Consider the following 25,169-nt stretch of genomic DNA (forward strand, 5'->3'; position numbering starts at 1 on the left):
ACAACCAGGGTTAATTACAAGGACCGTACGACGAACAAGGTTATTAAAGGTGTCGGCAAACAAGGGGCGTAATTACAAAGACCCGTTAGCGAGAATGGTAATTTAGGAGGCGGCGTCAACAACCAATTTAATTACAGGTGACCGTAAACAAGGCAGGTGTGTTGTGGACCTCCGGGAGTCAAACTCTCCCAAATATATATATATATATATATATATATATATATATATATATATATATATATATATATATATATATATATATATATATATATATATATATATATATGACCACCCCCGTGGAAGACAGGAGGTCTGCTGACCTGACTCAGAATATCCACATTTATTATGGTTTGCAGTTTATATGACTAGCGCGTGGCCTCCAGCCTGGCCTCCAGCCTGGCCTTCAGACTCGAATGGCACCCGCAGGAAAGGTTGAAAATCCCAGTTGGATACAAGTTGTTTTGTAACACCTGCCACCACTGTAACCCCTACCTGACACCACTGTAACCCCCTACCTGACACCACTGTAACCCCCTACCTGCCACCACTGTAACCCCTACCTGACACCACTGTACCACTGGAGGTTTACACACACACACAGTGGTACGCTTAAGTATATTTACTTATAAAATCAAAATAATATTTACAGTTGAGGGTCACCTGGTACTGCCATAGTCTCGCACTGAACCAATGGTACAAGGTAACTTATTAAAATGGTACAAGGTACCATTGCTTGGTAATGGTACAAATGGTACGTTCAAGGAGATGCTTAATCTCAATTCACAGGAGAAACACCGGCGGCTGCCACTACACCATTGTATTAGTTACTACAAGAGTATTGATGATTACTAATTAGGGGATCGCCTGTGGTTCATGGGGTGAACCACCTCCCATTTTGTATACACTTTTTAGACATGATGTTGACTATAAATACTACAGAGACATGTCTTCGGTTGATGTAATCCCTTACTGGCAGTTATGCTAAACAATTTAAGACTGGCGAATTTTGGGAGGTTCACACAAGGAGGTTCAACATCCAGGAAGACATATATATATATGGGAGAAGACTCCCTAAGTGAAACAGTGACTCCCTAGTGAAACAGTGACGCCCTAGTGAAACAGTGACTCCCTAGTGAAACAGTGACGCCCTAGTGAAACACAAAGATGGAAACTAACAAGATTTCATTTAATCAAAATTATGATATTCACCCAAAATCACTAAGCTACTCCTATCCTACACTGGTATATGGTTAAGTAATTTAGACAGGGACGATAACATCAGAGATATCACACATTACCTTTTAACAGCTGGAGATTCACTGCCTCTATCCGAACACCTGGATGCCAGCTGCACCCCCGTGGCACTCTGATTCTATCTCCACATCTCTGGATTAATATACCCGAAACTTCCTCCCAGCTAGTGTCAGCTATTTTTATTATTTTTTTATCCAACTATAAGTTGGTGGTTAGTAGGGTATGCTCCTCCAAGTGCCTGTTATCTATCTCGTTAATAATATCACACTCAGAATTCCATAGGAATTTTGTAATTAAATCTGATTGACATTAAGTTTATTCCCAGACTATCACGTAATTATTGGCTTGGTAAAAACCTTATCTATCGCGTTCTATACGAAGGGTAAGAAGAGAGGGAATGAGAGAGAGAGAGAGAGAGAGAGAGAGAGAGAGAGAGAGAGAGAGAGAGAGAGAGAGAGAGAGAGAGAGAGAGAGAGAGAGAGAGAGAGAGAGAGAGAGAGAGAGAGAGAGAGAGAGAGAGAGAGAGAGAGAGAGAGAGAGAGAGAGAGAGAGAGAGAGAGAGAAAATTTTCCTAGTTGTTAGAGTCCCTCTCTGAGACCATCTCTTATTGTGGGTATTCGGAGCTAGGTCGGTAGTGCTCCTGTCTTCCTCTTCGTGGTGGGTTCGAGGATCCGATGGTGCAAATTAATTAAATGTTATTTCCACGTTAATTGTGGTTTTTCAATAGAAAGCAACACGTATGCTGAATCTTAATGAGGATGGAGTCTGGTATTTAGTGAATGAAATTAGGTATCATGTTCCCTTTTATGCAAAAGGGGTGCATAGGAGTTGACTCAGACCCCCTCTTATGAACGTTCCACAACACCGACCAGTCACCCTGCAATGTTTAGTGAGGTTAGCCATAAGCATCTCTCTCTAATTCTCGAGTTCTGAGTCTGTATTTTCCTTTAGTTAAACCTCTAAAATATATCAGTCTTTTGCAGTCCTGGTAGTCCCCGTGGCGCAGTGGTAACACACTCGTCCCACGCTTCGCAAGTGATTTGGCCGGGGAGGATTGACTAGGCGCCAATCCTTAACTGTACGCCTCTGTTCACCCAGCAGTGAATGGGTATACCTGGTTGTTAACGATTTGCCGAGGTCGTATTCCGGGGAAAATTAAGATTAAGGACCTGCCTGAAAGGCTATGTGTGTTTTACAAGAATGTTAGTACTCTTGTATATAAAAATATATATTATAATATTATAAGTTTAACCCTCGTGGTACTTACCTTTGACCTCTATGAAGACCTGAACAGGCACTCCGTGTAAGGCCAGCGTGACCTCTGACCTCCGACCTTCAGTGCCGACCTTACTGCCTTCATGTGGCACCACTGCTCCGCCGCCAGGGTTCCCCGTGGGTCTGGTATCACTCTGCAGAGGGAAATGAGATATGTCAACAGATTATTTATCTTGTAATTTTTTTGGGGGGTACAGTCAGATATTTTTGGTATTTTATGTGGGTAGAGATTGAGCTTCAGCTCTTGGGTTCCGCATAACAACATTCAAGTGTGAGGCTGTTTCGGGCTCATTTTTAGTCCACTTAAGTCTACTTATTTAGTACCCCTGTTAATTAATTAATATTCATGTGGTTCAGTTATTTTCACCTGAGTCCCATTGTTCGTGCGTCTCCTATGACAAGCAGTCTCTTCTTCTCTGTCCTAACTACTCCTTTAAGTATTTTGTATGTTGTGATCATGTTTTCCTTCTAGGTGCAGTCTAGTCACAGTGGTTTAACACTTTCGCTTGATAATTAGCTGCCTACTCACTTCCCGCATGGAATAATTATTTAATTATTATCCTCACTTCTCTCAACGCCAGGATTCCCTTCCCAATGTTGAAAGTGGTTAGGCACTGTTCCTGTACTCCATCCTTGTATCTAGGCTCCTTGTCTTCAGGTTCCTTTCAAGTAATAAAGTCACACTGGGTTAGCGCGATGACGTTATATGGTGATGAGTTATATGGTGATGAGTTATATGGTGATGAGTTATATGGTGATGACGGTCTTACAGTCGTCTATTTCCAGTCTCGTGTTTAACTACTTTGCAATTATTGAAGTTAAATTCTATTAGTCACTTGGTAAACCTTAATTTCAGAGTCCATGTCTTCCTATAGTTTCCTGCAGTTTTCTTACACACACACACACATATTGGACACGAAATCCTGTGGACCAGGATTCGATTCCCATCGCCGGCGAGAAAAAAATGATCAGTTTCTTTCACCCTGCTGCACCTGTTCCTAGCAGTAAATAGGTACCTGGGAGTTAGACGGCTGTTAAGGGCTGCTTCCTGGAGGTGTGTGTGTGTGTGTGTGTGTGTGTGTGTGTGTGTGTGTGTGTGTGTGTGTGTGTGTGTGTGTGTGTGTGTGTGTGTGTGTGTGTGTGTGTGTGGTGTGTACTCACCTAGTTATGTCTGCAGGATCGAGCATTGACTCTTGGATCCCGCCTTTCGAGCATCGGTTGTTTACAGCAATGACTCCTGTCCCATTTCCCTATCATACCTGGTTTTAAAATTATGAATAGTATTTGCTTCCACAACCTGTTCCTGAAGTGCATTCCATTTCCCCACTACTCTCACGCTAAAAGAAAACTTCCTAACATCTCTGTGACTCATCTGAGTTTCAAGCTTCCATCCATGTCCCCTCGTTCTGTTACTATTCCGTGTGAACATTTCGTCTATGTCCACTCTGTCAATCCCCCCTGAGTATTTTATACGTTCCTATCATGTCCCCCCTCTCCCTTCTTCTTTCTAGTGTCGTAAGGCACAGTTCCCTCAGGCGCTCCTCATATCCCATCCCTCGTAGCTCTGGGACGAGTCTCGTTGCAAACCTCTGAACCTTTTCCAGTTTCATTATATGCTTCTTCAGATGGGGACTCCATGATGAGGCGGCATACTCTAAGACTGGCCTCACGTAGGCAGTGTAAAGCGCCCTAAATGCCTCCTTGCTTAGGTTCCTAAATGATGTTCTAACTTTTGCCAGTGTAGAGTACGCTGCTGTCATTATCCTATTTATATGGGCTTCAGGAGATAGATTAGGTGTTACGTCCACCCCCAGGTCTCTTTCTCGCGTCGTCACATGTAGGCTGTTCCCCTTCATTGTGTACTGTCCCTTTGGTCTCCTATCTCCTAGTCCTATTTCCATAACTTTACATTTGCTCGTGTTGAATTCCAGTAGCCATTTCTCTGACCATCTCTGCAATCTGTTCAGATCCTCTTGGAAGATCCTGCAATCCTCATCTGTCACAACTCTTCTCATCAACTTTGCATCATCCGCAAACATCGACATGTAGGACTCTACGCCTGTAAACATGTCGTTAACATATACAAGAAATAGAATTGGTCCCAGCACCGATCCTTGTGGTACTCCACTTGTTACTGTTCGCCAGTCCGACTTCTCGCCCCTTACCGTAACTCTTTGGCTCCTTCCTGTTAGGTAGTTCCTTATCCATGCTAGGACCTTTCCCCCCACCCCCGCCTGCCTCTCGAGCTTGAACAGCAGTCTCATGTGCGGTACTGTATCAAAGACTTTTTGGCAGTCCAGAAATATGCAGTCTGCCCAACCATCTCTGTCCTGTCTTATCCTCGTTATTTTATCATAGAATTCCAGAAGGTTTGTTAGCCACTATTTCCCTTTCCAGAACCCATGTTGATGTTTGTTCACAAACCTAATGTTCTCCAGGTGTGCAACCAGTCGTAGCCTAATTATTCTTTCCAGTATTTTACAGGGGATGCTTGTCAGTGATACAGGTCTATAGTTAAGTGCCTCCTCCCTATCGCCTTTCTTGAAGATCGGTACGACATTTGCCTTCTTCCAGCAACTGGGCAATTCTCCCGACATAAGTGACTCATTAAAGATCATTGCCAGAGGCACGCTGAGGGCCTGTGCTGCTTCTTTTAGTATCCACGGTGATACTTTGTCTGGTCCAACTGCTTTAGTTGCATCCAGTGTTGTCAACTGTTTCATTACCTCCTCTGCTGTCACCTCTATATCTGATAGTCTTTCATATAGCTGCTCAGGCTCGGTAGTGAACACTCCATGGAAACTGGCATTCAGTGCCTCGCAGATTTCCTTGTCACTTTCAGTATATGCCCCCTCTGTCTTCCTTAGTCTTGTCACTTGGTCGTTCACCGACATTTTTCTTCTTATATGACTGTGTAGTAACTTAGGTTGATTTTTCGCTTTGATTGCAATATCGTTCTCATAGTCCCTTTCCGATGTTCGTCTTATGTTAATGTAATCGTTCCTAGCTCTGTTGTATCTGCTTCTGTTGTCCTCTGTTCTTTGTCTTCTGTACTTCCTCCACTCCCGCCTGCTGGCCATTTTTGCTTCCTGACACTGTCAATTAAACCATGGGTTATTATATTCCTTCGACTTTACACACACATTTACTGTGTGTGTGTGTGTGTGTGTGTGTGTGTGTGTGTGTGTGTGTGTGTGTGTGTGTGTGTATGTGTGTGTGTGTGTGTGTGTGTGTGTGTGTGTGTGTGTGTGTGTGTGTATGTGTGTGTGTGTGTGTGTGTGTGTGTGTGTGTGTGTGTGTGTGTGTGTGTGTGTGTGTGTGTGTGTGTGTGTGTGTGTGTTTTATGAGAGTAATAGACACCAGAAACAGTCTCCACCTTTACCAGTTACCTTATCATTCCTCCCCACCCACCTACCTTACACCCTCCCCCACCCACCTACCTTACACCCTCCCCGCCCACCTACCTTACACCCTCCCCGCCCACCTACCTTACACCCTCCCCGCCCACCTACCTTACACCCTCCCCGCCCACCTGCCTTACACCCTCCCCGCCCACCTACCTTACACCCTCCCCGCCCACCTGCCTTACACCCTCCCCCACCCACCTACCTTACACCCTCCCCGCCCACCTACCTTACACCCTCCCCGCCCACCTGCCTTACACCCTCCCCGCCCACCTACCTTACACCCTACCCACCCACCTGCCTTACACCCTCCCCGCCCACCTACCTTACACCCTCTAGTAATTAGAGAAGCCAATATATAACACCTGAGAGGAAAAGCTTTAATTTTTCATTTAAAAATTGTAATTAAATATCTAATTACATTTTTAATGGAAGATAATTAAAATATTTAAGTAATATTAATTAAATACAACAACGGGAATTTTTTATTCGTATATTAATTGACTTACTTGTCACTTGGTAATTTATAATGATTAATAATTTCAAGAGGAAGATGAATAGATGAAGAAAATGAAGATAATAAAGATAGGAATGGTAGGAATCCGAATATATATATATATATATATATATATATATATATATATATATATATATATATATATATATATATATATATATATATATATATATATATGAGTGCTACTAGTTTTTTTTAAAGGAGCTGGGTTCTAAGCTACTTGAAACAACAAGAGACCCTAGAGCCGCCAGCTTCCTCTTGCCTCTTTCAGCGCCTCAGCGTGGCGATACAAAGAGGAGACGCACACGGCACCCATGGTTCCATAACCCATCCAATCAGGGCGGTAATGCTCGTCCTGGCCATTATTACCAACCCATTATTTTCAGGACGGTGCCATTCACGATTTACAGCCAGCGTTAAGGACTTACGAGAGGCAAGGCTCCCCATTATTGGAAGTCTCGATTAGCAGGGGACTAGATTATCATGGGTGTCGATTATCATGGGTGTCGATTATCATGGGCGTCGATTATCATGGGCGTCGATTATCATGGGCGTCGATTATCATGGGCGTCGATTATCATGGGTGTTGATTATCATGGGCGTCGATTATCTGGGGTCTCGATTATTACCAATAATTTCATTATTTGGAAATGTGTCCCCTTGAGATGTGTGGACGGGCAGAGTTGACGGGCGTTTGACCGTCACTTGTCAGCGCTAATCAGTAATTTCCGGTCACTTGGCGGCGGGTATTTGGCCCTGAACAAGTAAGGACAGAGAAGGGAAGACACTGTAGTGACGGGTGAGGTGACGGGTGTGGTGACGGGTGAGGTGACGGGTGAGGTAGCCCATCTGGGCCCTAGCCCATCTCATTAGTCCCAGGAGCGTCAAATTTATGTGCTTTTCTTTTCACTAAAGCACTTTAATTTTGACTTTTTTCTCAACAGTATTAAAATTTTGGGGGTATTAAGTGTGAGTACAAGCCGCCTTGTGGTTACTAAGTTGACAGAGAGGTTGACAGTTCAGGGAAAATGATAGTTGATAGTGAGACGGACAAACTGAAGGAATGGTCCAACAAATGGCTACTAAAGTTCAACCCAAGTAAATGTAAGGTGATGAAATTAGGTGGAGGAAACAGGAGGCCAGACACGGGATACCGAATGGGAGATGAAGTCCTTCATGAAACGGACAGAGAGAAAGATCTAGGAGTTGACATCACGCCAAACCTGTCTCCTGAAGCCCATATCAAAAGAATAGCATCAGCGGCCTATGCGAGGCTGGCTTACATCAGAATTGCTTTCAGAAACCTGTGTAAGGAATCCTTCAGAAACTTGTATACCACATATGTAAGACCAATCCTGGAGTATGCGGCCCCAGCATGGAGCCCGTACCTTGTCAAGCACAAGACGAAGCTGGAAAAAGTTCAGAGGTATACCACTAGGCTAGTCCCAGAACTAAGAGGTATGAGTTACGAGGAAAAGATGCGGGAAATGCACCTTACGACACTGGAAGACAGAAGTGTAAGGGGAAACATGATTACTACCTACAAAATCCTCAGGGGAATTGACAAGGTAGACAAGGATAAACTATTCAACACTGGTGGCACGCCAACAAGGGGACACAGGTGGAAACTGAGTACCCAAATGAGCCACAGAGACGTTAGAAGGAACTTTTTCAGTGTCAGAGTAGTTAACGGATGGAATGCATTAGGAAGTGATGTGGTGGAGGCTGACTCCATACACAGTTTCAAATGTAGATATGATAGAGCCCAGTAGGCTCAGGAATCTGTACACCAGTTGATTGACAGTTGAGAGGCGGGACCAAAGAGCCAAATCTCAACCCCCGCAAGCACAAATAGGTGAGTACAAATAGGTGAGTACACACACGCACACACACACACACACACACACACACACACACACACACACACACACACACACACACACACACACGGCAAGAGCCTTGGAGGATCCTGATCTCATTCACGATAATAAACTCGGCACACGAGACAGACAGACAGACAGACAGACGCCGACGATGGCTGCGTTAACTACTCATTTCTATGCATTTCCGGTGGCATTAACGATGCAATAGCAGGGTCGTCAAGCAGACAGTCAGGCTAGCTGGCAGACAGCAGGCAGTTAGTCAGACGACCGGCAGGGAGGGAGGCAGAGGCAGGCAGACAGAGGTAGGGAGGCAGACAGGGGGATAGAGGTAGGGAGACAGATAGGTGAGCAGACAGGCAAGTAAAGAGACAGACAGACAGGAAGGACATGAAGACAGGGGGAGGCAGACAAAGCAGGCAGGCAGAATAAAACAGAGGCAGACAGAGAGGACGTTAAGCCAGACAGACAGGTAAACAGAGAGACAGGTAGGCGAGCAGACAGACAGGTAAACAGAGAGACAGGTATACAGTCATTAGACCTCTGCTCTTCCTGATCCAAGTAGAGGATCAGAATTTTTTTTATCCTGATCGACGAAAATGGAGCACCACAAGGGGATATATACGTTCCTGAGTGTCTAACGTCGGGAAACTAATGATCAGAGACCTGGGGCCAGATTCACGAAGCAGTTACGCAAGCACTTACAAACGTGTACATCTTTCCTCAATCTTTGACGGCTTTGCTTACATTTATTAATCAGTTTACAAGCACGAAAACTTGCCAATGAACTGCTGTTATTGTTATAAACAGCCTCCTGGTGCTTCGGAGCTCATTAACTGTTTAATAATTGTAAACGAAGCCGCCAAAGATTGAGAAAAGATGTACAGGTTCGTAAGTGCTTTCATAACTGCTTTGTGAATCTGGCTCCTGGTGTAGAGGTCACGATCGACAGGATCGAGGCTCTGATGGAGCGGCAAGAGAGAGAGAGAGAGAAAAAAAAGAAGGTTATAGACAAGTGGTTAATAGAGTTCAACCTCACGGAAGTGTTAGTTAATGAAAATGTGAAGAGGAAGCAACAGCTGGAAACGCAAAACACTGGGATTAGGAGTTTTTTTACACACACACACACACACACACACACACACACACACACACACACACACACACACACACACACACACACACACACACACACACACACACACAACAGGCAGGAGTAAAAGGTAAGGTGCTCCAGTGGATAAGGGAGTATCTAAGCAATAGGAAACAGCGGGTAACTGTGAGGGGGGAGACATCAGAGTGGCGAGATGTCACCAGCGGGGTTCCACAGGGCTCAGTACTAGGACCCATCCTGTTTCTAATATATGTCAACGACCTTCCGGAGGGTATAGACTCATTCCTCTCAATGTTTGCTGATGATGCAAAAATTATGAGAAGAATTATTATTATTATTAACATCTTTATTGACAAATTTGAGAGACTACAGGATAACCTGGACAAACTGGAGGAATGGTCTAGAAAATGGCTGCTAAAGTTCAACTCAGGAAAGTGTAAAGTAATGAAATTTGGCGAAGGGAGCAGAAGGCTGAACACATGGTACCATCTGGGAGGTGAAATCCTTCAAGAGTCAAATAGAGAGAAAGATCTGGGGGTCGATATCACACCGAACCTGTCCCCAGAGGCCCACATCAAAAGGATATCATCAGCGGCATATGCTAGACTGGTCAATATAAGAACTGACTTTAGAAACTTGCGTAATGAATCGTCCAGGACCCTGTATACCACTTATGTAAGACCAATCCTGGAGTATGCAGCTCCAGCCTGGAGTCCATACCTAGTTAAACACAAGACAAAGTTAGAGAAGATCCAGCGGTATGCCACCAGACTGGTCCCGGAACTGAGAGGAATGAGCTACGAGGAAAGGCTAAGGGAGCTGAACCTCACATTCCTGGAAAACAGAAGAGTAAGGGGAGACATGATAACCACCTACAAAATTCTCAGGGGAATGGACAGGGTGGACAAAGACAAACTCTTTAGCACGAGTGGGACACGAACAACGGGACACAGATGGAAACTTAGTACCCAGATGAGCCACAGAGACGCTAGAAAATTTTTTTTCAGTGTCATAGAAGTTAACAAATGAAATGCATTAAGTAGTGTTGTTGTGGAGGCTGACTCCATACACAGTTTCAAATATAGATATGACAGAGCCCAGTAGGCTCAGGAATCTGTACACCAGTTGATTGCCAATTGAGAGGCGGGACCAAAGAACCAGACCTCAACCCCAGCAAACACAACTAGGTGAGTCCACACACACACACAATCACGAAAACAAAGGCTGCTCACACTGCCCCTTGCCCCCCTGCTCTCTCTCTCTCTCCTGACCACACCGCCTGGACCACCATCAATCAGAGAAGAGCAAAGTTGTGATATATGAACGTCGCGTGTGAGGACCCGTCACGGCTGGGTCTCGAATAACGCTTCCACACCACCTACGGGTAATGGATTTACTTTGTACCTATCCTAGGTTTTTGAGGGGGGAGGATTTATGCAACATATCTATGTTTTAGGATAAATTCAATGGAAATACAAGTGTTTAGGGGATAATCTAGGGACTTCATGGGGTTTAAGGAATGTTCAAGGGTATTTATGTTTGTAAGGTATGGGTAGCTTATGTATGTTCATATCTATTAGTGTGTTAAAGTAGGCATATTTCACAAACACACACACATACACATATATACACGAGTCGATATAGAACATATTGTTGAAAATTGTTCGGGAAAAAATTCAGTTAACGTAAAATTAATTTACACACATTATATATATATATATATATATATATATATATATATGTTACGAACCCGGATCCAGCGTCCGAGCCTGGAGCAGTGACAAACACGCCATCTGTGGGTCAGCTCCCGAAACCCCCGCCAAACGAACGACGACACCTAGTGAGGACAGCGTGTACTGGCCTCGAGGACCAGTTTCCAGTCTGGTTCAGCGCTCAACACCGCCGCTCCTGACCTCTGGTGAGGTGGTGCTCCGACGACAGCGCCATCTATGGAGTGGATATGTCGGGCGTTTGTATCTGAGCCTGTGAGTGTGGTGTATTAGTGTCCCTGTTATTGATGACGTGTCTGCTTACAGAGCCGACCTGGGACCACTGTGTTGAAGGTGGAGTCAGTCTACCCGAGGCAGCCAGTCTCCATACAGTGAAGTTTGCTGCAGCTGTTGTGACGTCGTCCCCCCCGGAAGAACACTGTGGTGTGTTAAGCCTGCCAGTGGAGTGGCAGTGAAAAGATTTACCCGGGACCGACGGTTGGAGACGATAATCCACTGGGGTATTGAGGACAGGAGGGTGATTGGTGATATCATGATATCACACGAGACTCCTGTCTAGGGCGTACCCCTTTTATCGTTCGTGGAGTGGCCGTACTAGCCTTGGTGGCTCAGTACCTGCCAGCAGACCTGCTGGACGTGTGGTTGACGGCCTCCACGACGGTGCCCCCAGTGGACCTGTGTTGTGGCTGACCTGTGGCCAGGGTAGACTTGGCGTTCTCAGAGGACACGTCTTGAGGCCACGAAGAAAGCACCGCGGACTCAGCACCTAGCTTCGAGGATCCATAGTCTCCAGCAGAAGACTACAGTGTTGATCCCCCTTTGTAAAGTGTTAATACCCCTCCCCCTTGTGTACGTTTTACTTTTATATATTTAAATGGTGAAGGTTATATTATATAATATTAAGTTCTTAACTTTCTTTCCCTACTCCCTTTAAGTTACTTGCGTCACGGATCTCATCCCTTGATAGCCTCTACTGGCTTGGGGTCGGATATATATATCTTCCTCTAACGACATCAGAGTAAGAACCCCGTTGCGTCCCGAGAGGGCCGTAACATAATTGGCATCCCCAGCGGGATCCGTCCCCTTGTTAAGTATGTTTGACAGGGGTGATGAAGTGGCGTAATCCCTGTATATAATTCCCCCTGTGTGTGACGATTGTGACGTTATACGTCCTGTGCGGTGCTCAGAGTGACTAAGTGCGATATTGTGCAGTGCGGTGCTCGCTGTGATTAAGCGATTAAGTGCAATATTGACTAGTGCGGTGCTCAGTGATTTAGTGTAATATTATAGAGCGAAGTGTTCGCTCGGACTCAGTGCAATATTGTAGAGCGAAGTGTTCGCTTGGACTCGGTGCAATATTGGGTAGTGCGGTGCCCGAAGTGATTACGTGCAATATTGGCAAGTGCAGTGTTTGGTGCGATAAAGTGCAATATTGGCGTAGAACAGTGCTCGGTGTGTGCTAAAGTGCTAACGTGTAAGCAGTGTTAAGTGCTAAGTGTTCCATCTGTGACAATGGCAGACAAAGCTACCATCGATGATCTGGACGAGGTTCAGGCTTTTCTGAACAGAGAAGATTGTCTTGCCAGATTAAAATATCTGAGTAAACCAGAGCTTGTACTAGTGAGCGCCTACCTGGAGATCAAGATCCGTGCCAGTGACTCCCGTGTGGAGATCTTGTCCAAGGTACACCGGCACCTGAAGGCAGAAGAGAAACAGGAAGGCGAGACTCCTAGTACAAAGGAAAGTGCAGACATAGCTTCCACGGAAAAGGAAGATAAGGGCAGCGACGTTGACAGTGATGCAGGCGAGCTTAATATCAGCTTCCTAACAGTCAAGATGCGTGCCCTAGAGATCAATCGTGAAATAGAGTGGAAGAAGTTAGAATTAGAACGAGAATTAAAAGATAAAGAGATGGAGATGAAAGATAAGGAAATGGCGATGAGGCGTTTAGAATTGGAAGAAAGGAAAGAAGAACGAGAAAGAGAAGATAAACGAGAAAGAGAAAAAGAAGAACGAGAAAGAGAAGAGAGACGAGAGAGAGAAGAACGAGAAAGAGAAGAGAGACGAGAGAGAGAAGAACGAGAACGAGAGAGAGAAGAACGAGAGCGAGAAAGGGAGGAAAGAGAGAGACAACATGAACTAGAAGTATTGCGATTAGGCGGTGGTCGGAGGCAAACAACGGACACCAGTAGCTTCGATCCGGTACGCAACATCAAAATGGTCCCCAAATTCCATGAGAAGGAGGTGTCAAAATTCTTTGCAGCCTTCGAGAAAGTCGCTGCCTCTTTGGAGTGGCCAAGGGAGAATTGGGCCATCATGATACAGTCAGTCTTGACTGGGAAGGCCCAAATTGCCTACTCTACGTTATCCCTTGACGACTCCAGCGATTATGACAAGGTGAAGAAAGTTGTGCTCATGGCGTACCAATTGGTACCTGAGGCTTATAGGCAAAAGTTCAGAAACCTGAAGAAGACCTCAGAGCACACTTTCACCGAATTCGCCACCATCAAGGAGCGACTTTTTCAAGAATGGTGTGCCTCTCGGAAGGTGGAGACCAGGGAAGACCTCGAACAGCTGATTCTGCTCGAGGACTTCAAAGATTGTTTGTCTGGAGACCTCAAGACGTACTTAGAGGAACAGCAGGTAGAGACCTTGAGTGCAGCAGCCACCATGGCTGAAGAGTACATCCTGACTCATAGGCCGTCTGCTAAGTACGTCCCGAGGAATTACCAGCGCCGGTTTGACAGACCTCAGGACGATGAAGAGACTCCCGTCCCACGAAGCGCTAAGAAGACGCCCCCAAGTAGCCCCCGAAGAACAAGTCCCAGTAGTCCGAAACACCGTAGTCCAAGGAGGAATATGGTGTGCTGGACTTGTGGGCAGAAAGGGCACATAGCTGCTAGGTGCCGAGGTAGAAGAGGTGGCAGCGCACGAAGGGAGGTGATGTTGGTGAGCTGTGTTACATCACCAGTAGGAAACCAGTCTACGACGACGCAGGAAGGACCAAGTTTGTTGGCCCCTCACACTTCAACCGGGTATGTAACGAGTGATCATACTGGTAGATCAATTGTAGTGCTCAGAGATAGTGGAGCAGCCCAGTCCCTGATCGTGAAGAGCTCGTTACCCGAGGGAGTAAGTGTGGATGGGAGACCAGAGGTGATCCTGGTTGGGTTTCCTAGGACGCAGTACATCGCCCCCTTAGTGCCAGTACATCTTGATTCGCCTTATTTCAGCGGCACATGTGAGTTGGCAGTAGTCGATACCCTCCCTGTGGCTGGGATTGACGTGGTACTAGCCAACGACTTGGTGACCGATTGGAGCACCAATCGTCCCAAGGTTGCGGACGAGTCTACCGGAACAGCACGGTCTGAGGTAACAGGCAATGGTAATGTCCAGGTAAAGACAGACCCGGATTTGAACATGTCTAATTTGTCCTCTCACCCGCAGATCGATGATATTCTAGCAGTGTCTCCTGATTCTTCTCTCGACAAGGAACATGAGGTTAAGAAGGCAGAGGTACCTGAGCTAGAAGAGAGGCCTCGTGTGCAGGCACCCACGGATACCAACGAGTCTGGAGTGAAGGCGGATGTGTGCTTGCGGTATGGCAAGTTACAGCATGTAGTGAACCAGCCAGAGATTCCCCAGACGTCAGAGGTATGTGCGGTGTGTTCAACAGGTCTAGTGCCCTCTTCGGTCCAAGCCAGGCTAGTGGATGTTGCCGGCTATGGACATGACTGGCTCGGGAAGCATATCCCTCAATTGACCCCAGTTTCTTAGCAGTATTTTGTTTTGTTCTCCTATGTGCTCTCTGTGTTCTCGTTTGTGCTCTCAGTGAGGACCGGTGGACGACCCGACGAATGATGGCTCCCATGAACATCGCGAAGAGGTCCCAGGGATTGGAGAGTTGTACTGCAAGTGTTGCAGTTGAAGAAGGGACCTGGGAGGTAATAGATGATACAGGAGGTACGATATGTGATAATATGAGTGACTGTTTCCGACAGGTTGACACCCCCCGCGTGACTGCTGAGCCTCAACACAGCGTTATACGGAACGTTGGTCGACCTGACGGGGGCAAAGCGAATGACACCTTCGGTGAGCAAGCAGCCCTGTTGGAACTAGGTGTGGGCCTAGTAGAGGAGTGTATAGTAAGTACTGACTTGCCCATTGTCGCTGTCACTCTGAATTATCAGACCCCTGTATTCCAGGTGCCCGACTCCCTGAAGGACCACCGGACCGGTACTAGAAATACCGTCTGGGATCAGCCATCATCGGTGCCACGACGCAGGGAAGTGTCGAGTCGCCCCAGATCGTGTCTACACCGATCCTTCCTGGAGAGATGTGAGACGACGCCCCTGCTTGACATCTCGGTGGAGACGGTGAAGATGTGGAAGATTACGCCAGGCAGGACATTGCCTTCTATCTGCAAGTTCCCGTTGTGCCGGATATGGCTAGTAGAAAAGTTCTGTGGACAAGACAGCCTCATCACTCCAGTTCATAGTATAAGTAAGTCCATTTGGAGTTGTGTCGCCCTGCTAATTTGGTTTGTGTTTTTTATAGAACCCCAAACCAAATTCTTTTTGGTGGGGAGGTGTTACGAACCCGGATCCAGCGTCCGAGCCTGGAGCAGTGACAAACACGCCATCTGTGGGTCAGCTCCCGAAACCCCCGCCAAACGAACGACGACACCTAGTGAGGACAGCGTGTACTGGCCTCGAGGACCAGTTTCCAGTCTGGTTCAGCGCTCAACACCGCCGCTCCTGACCTCTGGTGAGGTGGTGCTCCGACGACAGCGCCATCTATGGAGTGGATATGTCGGGCGTTTGTATCTGAGCCTGTGAGTGTGGTGTATTAGTGTCCCTGTTATTGATGACGTGTCTGCTTACAGAGCCGACCTGGGACCACTGTGTTGAAGGTGGAGTCAGTCTACCCGAGGCAGCCAGTCTCCATACAGTGAAGTTTGCTGCAGCTGTTGTGACGTCGTCCCCCCCGGAAGAACACTGTGGTGTGTTAAGCCTGCCAGTGGAGTGGCAGTGAAAAGATTTACCCGGGACCGACGGTTGGAGACGATAATCCACTGGGGTATTGAGGACAGGAGGGTGATTGGTGATATCATGATATCACACGAGACTCCTGTCTAGGGCGTACCCCTTTTATCGTTCGTGGAGTGGCCGTACTAGCCTTGGTGGCTCAGTACCTGCCAGCAGACCTGCTGGACGTGTGGTTGACGGCCTCCACGACGGTGCCCCCAGTGGACCTGTGTTGTGGCTGACCTGTGGCCAGGGTAGACTCGGCGTTCTCAGAGGACACGTCTTGAGGCCACGAAGCACCGCGGACTCAGCACCTAGCTTCGAGGATCCATAGTCTCCAGCAGAAGACTACAGTGTTGATCCCCCTTTGTAAAGTGTTAATACCCCTCCCCCTTGTGTACGTTTTACTTTTATATATTTAAATGGTGAAGGTTATATTATATAATATTAAGTTCTTAACTTTCTTTCCCTACTCCCTTTAAGTTACTTGCGTCACGGATCTCATCCCTTGATAGCCTCTACTGGCTTGGGGTCGGATATATATATCTTCCTCTAACGACATCAGAGTAAGAACCCCGTTGCGTCCCGAGAGGGCCGTAACAATATATATATATATATATATATATATATATAGAGAGAGAGAGAGAGAGAGAGAGAGAGAGAGAGAGAGAGAGAGAGAGAGAGAGAGAGAGAGAGAGAGAGAGACAGAGAGAGAGGTTAACAAAAGGCGCGAGAAGCCTCAGTTGGGATTCATAAACACCACTGGAGGGCTTGAGGGTCGTCCGTGGAAGCCAACTCCTTGTTCATGAGTGATTGGGTCATTTGAGGTCGCGACACTAATTGACTCGTTACGTCTCATCCCTTCTATCCTCCATCCACCCAGAATTTCTCTCTCTCTCTCGCATCTCACCCACATTTATGTCTCTGTCAGGATCCTCGCCCCTGTTCTGTCCGGATTGGTCCATACATGTCCACATTTATTTAATCACGCCTCCACCTTAATTACCATATACACATTTCCAGCCACTAGTTCTCTTCAAAGGGGAGAACCGTAAGCCAATAGGAATTGGTTATCTCCATAAGCCAATTCCTATTGGCTTATGGAGAAAGTGCTCACTAAAGTGTGTGCAAGAACTAGACACTAAACTGCTCAGGGGTTAATAAAGACCACTGAGCGACAAGGTTAATGTTTTAGCGCCTTACTGTTGCAGTTCAGACAGGAAACGGTCACGCGTTTTATATATATATATATATATATATATATATATATATATATATATATATATATATATATATATATATATGAATATATATATATATATTCTTTTCTACTGAGCCCCTAAGAAAAAAGAGGAAGAGAGGCAGATTGGAATGGGAACGGCGTTCCCTCTCTAGGCGAAGAAAACGAATCGCGGAACAACTTGAGAGTCGCACCCTATCTCAAGAACGGCGAAGAAGGTTAGGTAGAGAAATAGAAACGATTGAACTCAAGCTACAAGAATCATACAAAACCCAGGAGAGACAAAGAGAGCAAAAGGACATCAGTGAAATTAGAGAGTAGAGAGAAATCCGAAATAGAGAGAAGTTTCGGGCCCCTGCGAAAGGGAGATGGAACTTTCACCGATGACAACAAAGAAATGAGCGAGTTACTGAGGAAGCAGTACGACTCTGTTTTCAGCGAGCCATTAAACGCACTAAAGATTGATAACCCAAATGAATTTTTCATGGATATGATACCAACATCAAATCATATATCAGACGTCACCCTATCCCCACTGAGTTTTGAAGAAGCCATAAACAGTATGCCTATGCACTCTGCACCAGGCCCGGATTCTTGGAACTCCATATTCATCAAGAACTGTAAAAAACCACTATCGCAGGCCCTCCACATTCTGTGGAGACAAGGCCTAGATACTGGCGTTATCCTTGACATACTAAAAACAGCAGAGATAGCACCACTTCATAAAGGAGGAAATAAGGCAGAGGCAAAAAATTACAGACCGATAGCACTAACATCGCACATCATAAAAATCTTTGAGAGAGTGCCAAGAAGTAAGATCACAAAATACATGGAAAGCCAGCATCTCCATAACCCCGGACAACATGGTTTCAGAACAGGGCGCTCTTGCCTGTCGCAGTTGCTGGACCACTATGACATGGCATTAGATGCTATGGAAGACAAAATGTTGATGTAAATTACACAGATTTCGCAAAAGCCTTCGACAAATGTGACCATGGCGTTATTGCACAGATAATGCGCACAAAACGAATTACCGGAAAAAGTAGGCAGATGGATCTATAACTTCCTGACTAACAGAACCCAATGTGTAATAGTCAACAAAATAAAATCCAGCCCATCAACCGTGAAGAACTCAGTCCCCCAGGGTACTGTGCTTGCTCCAGTACTTTTTCTCATCCTCATATCGGACATAGACAAGGACACAATCTATAGCACTGTATCACGTTTTGCAGATGACACTAAGATTTTTATGAGAGTAGATAACGCAGAGGACACGGCAAACCTCCAATCAGATGTAAATCATGTCTTTCAATATAGAAATATATGGTATTTAGTGAAGATAAGTTCCAGCTCATGCGCTACGGAAAACAAATGAAAATATAAAAACGGAAACCACGTACAAAACTCAGGCAAATCATAACATAGAACGTAAAGGCAATGTAAAGGATCTGGGTGTACTCATGTCGGAAGACCTTACCTTTAAAGAATACAATAAAGTAGCCGTCACAACTGCAAGAAAAATGACAGGTTGGATAACAAGAACCTTTCACACTAGAGATGCTATACCAATGATGATACTTTTCAAGATGCTAGTGCTCTCTAGAGTGCAGTACTGCTGCACAATGACAGCCCCTTTCAAAGTTAGAGAAATTGCTGACCTGGAGAGCGTGCAGAGATCCTTTACTGCTAGAATCCACTCAGTAAAACATCTTAACTACTGGGACCGACTAAAGAGCCTAAATCTGTATTCCCTTGAGCGCAGGCGGGAGAGGTACTTAATAATTTACACGTGGAAAATAGTAGAGGGGCTGGTCCCAAACCCGCACACAGAAATAACACCACATGAGACCAGAAGGCATGGCAGGATGTGCAGAATACTCCAAGACTGTTCAACACGCTTCCACTACACATAAGAGGCATAACTGGCCGACCCCTCACAGAGTTCAAGAGAGAACTTGATGAACACCACCAAAGGATACCTACTCAATCAGGCGCCACGATGTAAACCAATTCGTACGTCAGGCTGCGAGCAGCCGCGTCCAACAGCCTGGTTGACCAGTCCAGCAACTAGAAGGCCTGGTCGACGACCGGGCCGCGGGGACGCTAAGCCCCGAAATCATCGCAAGGTAAGGAATTATATGTATATTATATACATACGCTGTATATAATAATAGCCACTAATACGATATGTGTATTAGTGGCTTTGCAAGAATATAAGAACACAATGTTACTAATGAGAATATGGTCATTGTTTATGACGACGGACTACATAAACAATTGCCCTTCAATTCAGCTGCCAACCTTCCCTGTTTGTGAAGGAACTCTTTACACAGCTGATCCCGTCTTCAGGCTAGGCTCGTTAAAGCGGCGGCCGACCCCCAAAGACGCATTCATAAATTGTAATGTTCTGCACATTAAAAACAAGTTTTTCTGTTGTATAAAATAATAATATATATTAGAGTCCTGTGTACAGTTAGGTTAGGTATAATAAAGGAGGTAGTATAACTGACCAATTGATGCAGCTAAGGGTATTGACATTATACATCATACCAAACCTCAATGGGCCATTGTTTTATTTGAAGGTAAACTTCTGAAGGTAGTATACCTTCAAGTTATACTCGCCCCCTCCCCCCACGCATGAAAAACACTGAGGTGTGTGCAAATTATTATAACTTCGATGTATAATTTTACATTAGACAACCCTCAAGTTGTCTCCTCCTCATCTCGCTTTTATGCTATATATATATATATATATATATATATATATATATATATATATATATATATATATATATATATATATATATATATATATATATATATATATATATATATATATATTGTTAGGTTAGGATATATTAGCTAACTGAGGTTAGGCTGTATTAGGCTAGATTGGATTAGGTTAGGTTAGGCTAAATTAGGTTGGGTTGGGTTGGGAAAGGTTAGGTAGGTTTTAAAAACCATTGGCCAACCATTTTGCGTACAATGTGACTTGTGTCAGAGAAATTGATTTACGCTCAATGACTGTTAATTAGGCTATCAATCCAATGTTTGTTTGTGGTTGGTGCAGGTTCAAAGTATACCTGTGGCTGGTCGTCCAAAGTATGTCTGTGGGTGATGTAAGTTCATAATATGTCTCAGGTTGGTATACGTTCAAAGTACATGATGTACATTTATGTCTCTGGTTGATGAACGTCCACAGTCTTTCATGTTTGGGTATCCGTTTAAAGTTTGTTCGTAGGGGAAAATGGGGCGACTAATATAAAGTTAAGTCAGTTGGGGGAAGGGAGGGAGGGAGCGAAAGATGGTGGGGAGGGGGGAATGTATAAAACTTGATGTACTAAGTGTATAATGTGAGTAAAGAAGTGAATATTCAAGCTTTATCCTTGGATATCAACATATCGGAGGCCCTGAACAGAGTATATACGCATCACTGCTGCGTATGGCGCATTAGCCCAAATGGTCTCTCTCCACGGCGCTGGAGTACCCCATCAAGTTAAAAGGCAGGCTGACTCTCTGGTACCTTCCATCACTAGGCACGTGGCGCTCCGTTTTAGACATGTCCGGTACTTTCCATTGCTAGACTCTTTGCCTGCTTTATACCTGCTTGATGGGGTTCTGGGAGTTCTTCTACTCCCCAAGCCCGGTTCGAGGCCAGGCTCGACTTGTGAGAGTATGGTCCACCAGGCTGTTGCTTGGAGCGGCCCGCAGGTCAACATACCCACCACAGTCCAGTTGGTCCGGCACTCCTTGGAGGAAAGAATCTGTTTCCTCTTGAAGATGTCCACGGTTGTTCCGGCAATATTTCTTATGCTTGCTGGGAGGACGTTGAACAACCGCGGACCTCTGATGTTTATACAGTGTTCTCTGATTGAGCCTATGGCACCCCTGCTCTTCACTGGTTCTATTCTGCATTTTCTTCCATATCGTTCACTCCAGTACGTTGTTATTTTACTGTGTAGATTTGGTACTTGGCCCTCCAGTATCTTCCAGGTGTATATTATTTGATATCTCTCTCGTCTCCTTTCTAGTGAGTACACTCGTCATGTCTCACATGTCAAATGTGAGACATGACATGTCCTGCCTGGACATGTCTCCAGGAGGGGTAGTTATCTCCCTTCCATTCACCCTTTATTTACCTTATCTCTATCCGTCTCACTTCCCTCACTAGCCTCTCCCCTTTTACCCTCCCTCCTTCCCCTTATTCCTTCCACACACTCGCTTCCCCTCATCCCTTTCCCCCACCCTCAACCCCTTCCCTATCCCCCTACCTATTTCCTCCCCCCTTCTTTACCTCTTGCCTACACCCCTCCCCCCCCTAACTATTCCCTACCCCCCTACCCCTGCAACGAGTTCAAATGCATGCATCCGGGGCAAGAAAGTGTTGAACTCCCTACTCGTAAAGCCGTCGACTCTCACAAAACTCCTGGTATTACCGACTGTATCTACAGCCAGGACATAAGACCTTCATCCACACAATTCCTTAAATCTCTTGAAAGTTGGTAGGGAGCCTGACTATTGTATTTGTTGTATTAAGCGTGTATCCTCAATGTCTATCCTCTCTTTTATTAAAGCGAGAGAGAGAGAGAGAGAGAGACAGAGAGAGAGAGAGAGAGAGAGAGAGAGAGAGAGAGAGAGAGAGAGAGAGAGAGAGAGAGAGAGAGAGAGAGAGAGAGAGAGAGAGAGAGAGAGAGAGACACAGAGAGAGAGAGAGAGAGAGAGAGAGAGTTCTCCGGTAAATAACATAGCCAAACTCCAAACAAACTCTAGGTAAACTACATAATACAAAACGAAAACTTAAAAGAAAAAAGTAAGATAAACTTCCGTTAACCCAAAAATATCCCCAACTTTAACCAAAGTTCACGAGCGCCTTGACCTACCTTGGCCGGGCTTCCCGTAACCATGACAGCCACAACTATCCTGGAGGAAAAAACAGTCAAATTAATAATAATAATAATAATAATACACAATAATAATAACAAAAACTATTGTGTTTTTTCCTTTATTTAAAGATGTGTCAGAGTTGTGTCATTTAGTGATATTGGGACCGATTGAAACGCTTTACTCTGTATTCTCTAGAGCACAGGCGGGGGAGATACATAATAATTTACACAAATAAAATATTAGAGGAACCGGTCCCAAACCTGCACACGGAAATAACACCACATAAGACCAGAAGGCATGGCAGGATGTGCAGAAATCATCCCCCCCCCCACCCACCTCCGTTGAAAAACAGATGTGCAATAGGTACGCTGAGAGAGAACTCCATCAAAGGTCCATATGACTGTTCTACAAGCTCCCGCTACACATAAATGGATACCTGATCAACCAGGCTGTGTGAGCAGCCGCGTCCAACTGTCTGGTTGACCAGACCACCAACCAGAAGGTCTGGTAAGAGACCGGGCCGCGGGGACGTTGATCCTTGCAATCACTGGAGGGTAAGGTATGCACAGGTACAATGCATAATTATCCCACGGGAGTCCAGGGGTGATAGTTCGATCCCATTTAATGACCTCAGCATTTTCTCATCTTTCTAAAGTCTTTAAACTTTCTAAAGTCTTCACTCATACGAAGGAAGGGAATGGAAGAGTTGTAGAAAATTGTGATGGTGGAAATAGAAAGGAGATACATACGAAGGAAGAAGCGTGAAGACGATGCAAGAGATAGGAAAAGGAAAAAAGAAGGGGAGGACATAAGAATGGGGAAGTGGAAGAGAGAAGAGAAGATATAGGGGGGAAGAATAAACGACAAGGAGTAAGGAAAAGATCAGAAAGACAAAGGGAAAGACAAAATAGGAAGAAGAAGGAGACAGGAAAGAAGTAGAGAAGATCGAAACAGAAATTAGAGGCGAAGCAGAGAAAGAGAGAGAGGAGAAAATGAAGAAGGAAAGGGGTAGAGGGGATGGAAATCCTTGACGTACAGATGGGACCCACGATCCAATAAGGCTTTCCATCCCCATTTTTCTCAACCAAATAGGATTGAATTCAGAATTGGGCCAAGATTTCATTAAATGACAATAGGATTGTGAGGATAGGATTGGCTGGCTCGCCCCCAGCACCCACACCTTTCCCACCTGCTCCAGCACAGGTGACAGGTGTGTAGGTGACAGGCGTGTAAGGAGGGTGACGGGTGTGTAGTTGTGAATATTACAGGTGTGTGGTTGCAGGTGTCTGTCCTGTGTGACAGGTGTGTGTGTGTGTGATTTTGAAGGTGACAGGTGTATTGTTACGACATATGTATGGTCCTAGGCGGCAAATGTATGAACGTAAGTGACAGATGTATGAGGGTTGCAGGTGACAGAATCCACATATACAGTAGAACGTGCGTATTCTCATGTTAAACCTAATATGTATATCCTTATAAGAATATGATAATATACATACTTGGTATACATATCCCCGAAAAAATAAAAGTTTAACCCACTATACGTATTCTTAAATTTTATAGCCAGCTCTATATCCACTTATATGTAAGACCAAAATGTGTATTCTGTTAAGTATGCTGAATTTATATAATCCAGTATACATATGCAATATGTATGACTGACACAACTTATCCTATGGGGCTGCCTATGTGCAACATATATGTAGCCTATGTACAACATGTGTTAATGACTGATGGGAAGAAAATTAACGCATAACGCGTATTACCAGTAATATAAAATGTTATTAATAATAACAAAATACTCAACGGTTATAGAAGTAATATTTAACTAATAATATAAATAAATTTACAAGTATACTTACAATATTATAAAGTTCTTGCGTTTCATGGCGAAAATACCTACCAGGCAACTATTTTTCACACTATATTCAATATATTATATCACATAAACTCCCCATTCAACACTAATGCTAGCATAGCTGAGCGTATAATAATAATGCTAAAATACATATACGTGTATAAATACGTATATAAATATGAATAGTTAGATACATATTCTGGAAAATCCACACTAGTATAATCTGGGTATTTTGTTTATTTTCATTGCTAGACTTTCAGATAGAACACAGAAAACGGGAGTTCACGGTAACTCTGTAGGGGTACCTCGTCTAGTTTTATCAACCCTCTTTCTGTCTATGTACACTATTGGATCCTATATTATGCACTTCCTTCGCGAAAGGATGGAGGCAGTGTTCCACCATTCACCATTTAAAGTTAACTGGTGCCTTACAGTGCCTATCGCACCCCTCCCGGCTCAGCACCCACCTTGCCAACCAACAGAGCAAACCATTTTTCCCTCACAAACCATAACCAATTCATATCCCAAGATGCTACACAAAGCCGTAAACCATCAAGCTAATAAAAAGTGTACAACCCTCGTGATCTACCCGCTACTTGTAAAAAAAATATTTACAACAGCATTGAGTTTCGCACGTAAATTTAATAATATAAATTAGTCAGTAGGTGAGCGGCAACGCTGTTCAACAAGGGGGGCTTTGTTTACAAGGTGGCCAGCCTCTTCAGTTCTTCTCAGTCCATCGTCAACCTCCACTATTGAATCAATCTCTTCCATTTTTTGTTATATATATATGAAATCGAAATTAAAATACCTATATGTAATATAAATATATAAGTTGTGGAAACAGCGTTTGGGCAAAATAGAGAGATAGGAGCAGGAGGTTCCTATCAGATAACGCTGTGATAATGACTTTTAAAAGAACACCTGTTTAGGCTCGAATACTGAGCCCGTATTTCTGCAAATAATAATTTATTTTATACAAAAAT

At 44.7% G+C, this 25,169-nt stretch overlaps 1 protein-coding gene across 1 annotated transcript in view; it reads right to left on the bottom strand.

Moving 5' to 3' along the window:
• The window catches only part of LOC138373675 (uncharacterized), a 64,547-nt gene extending 39,937 nt beyond the window's left edge, over positions 1-24,610 (bottom strand). The window contains exons 1-3 of the mRNA XM_069340026.1: positions 24,188-24,610; positions 22,322-22,361; positions 2,522-2,663 (exon numbers count right to left, since the gene is read on the bottom strand). Coding sequence (XP_069196127.1) covers positions 2,522-2,663; positions 22,322-22,361; positions 24,188-24,213 — 208 coding nt within the window. The 5' untranslated portion in view covers positions 24,214-24,610. The remainder of the gene's footprint in view (positions 1-2,521; positions 2,664-22,321; positions 22,362-24,187) is intronic.
• Between the last annotated feature and the right edge of the window lie 559 nt (positions 24,611-25,169).

The sequence above is a fragment of the Procambarus clarkii genome, chromosome 43 (assembly GCF_040958095.1).
Source record: "Procambarus clarkii isolate CNS0578487 chromosome 43, FALCON_Pclarkii_2.0, whole genome shotgun sequence".
Classification (NCBI taxonomy): domain Eukaryota; kingdom Metazoa; phylum Arthropoda; class Malacostraca; order Decapoda; family Cambaridae; genus Procambarus; species Procambarus clarkii.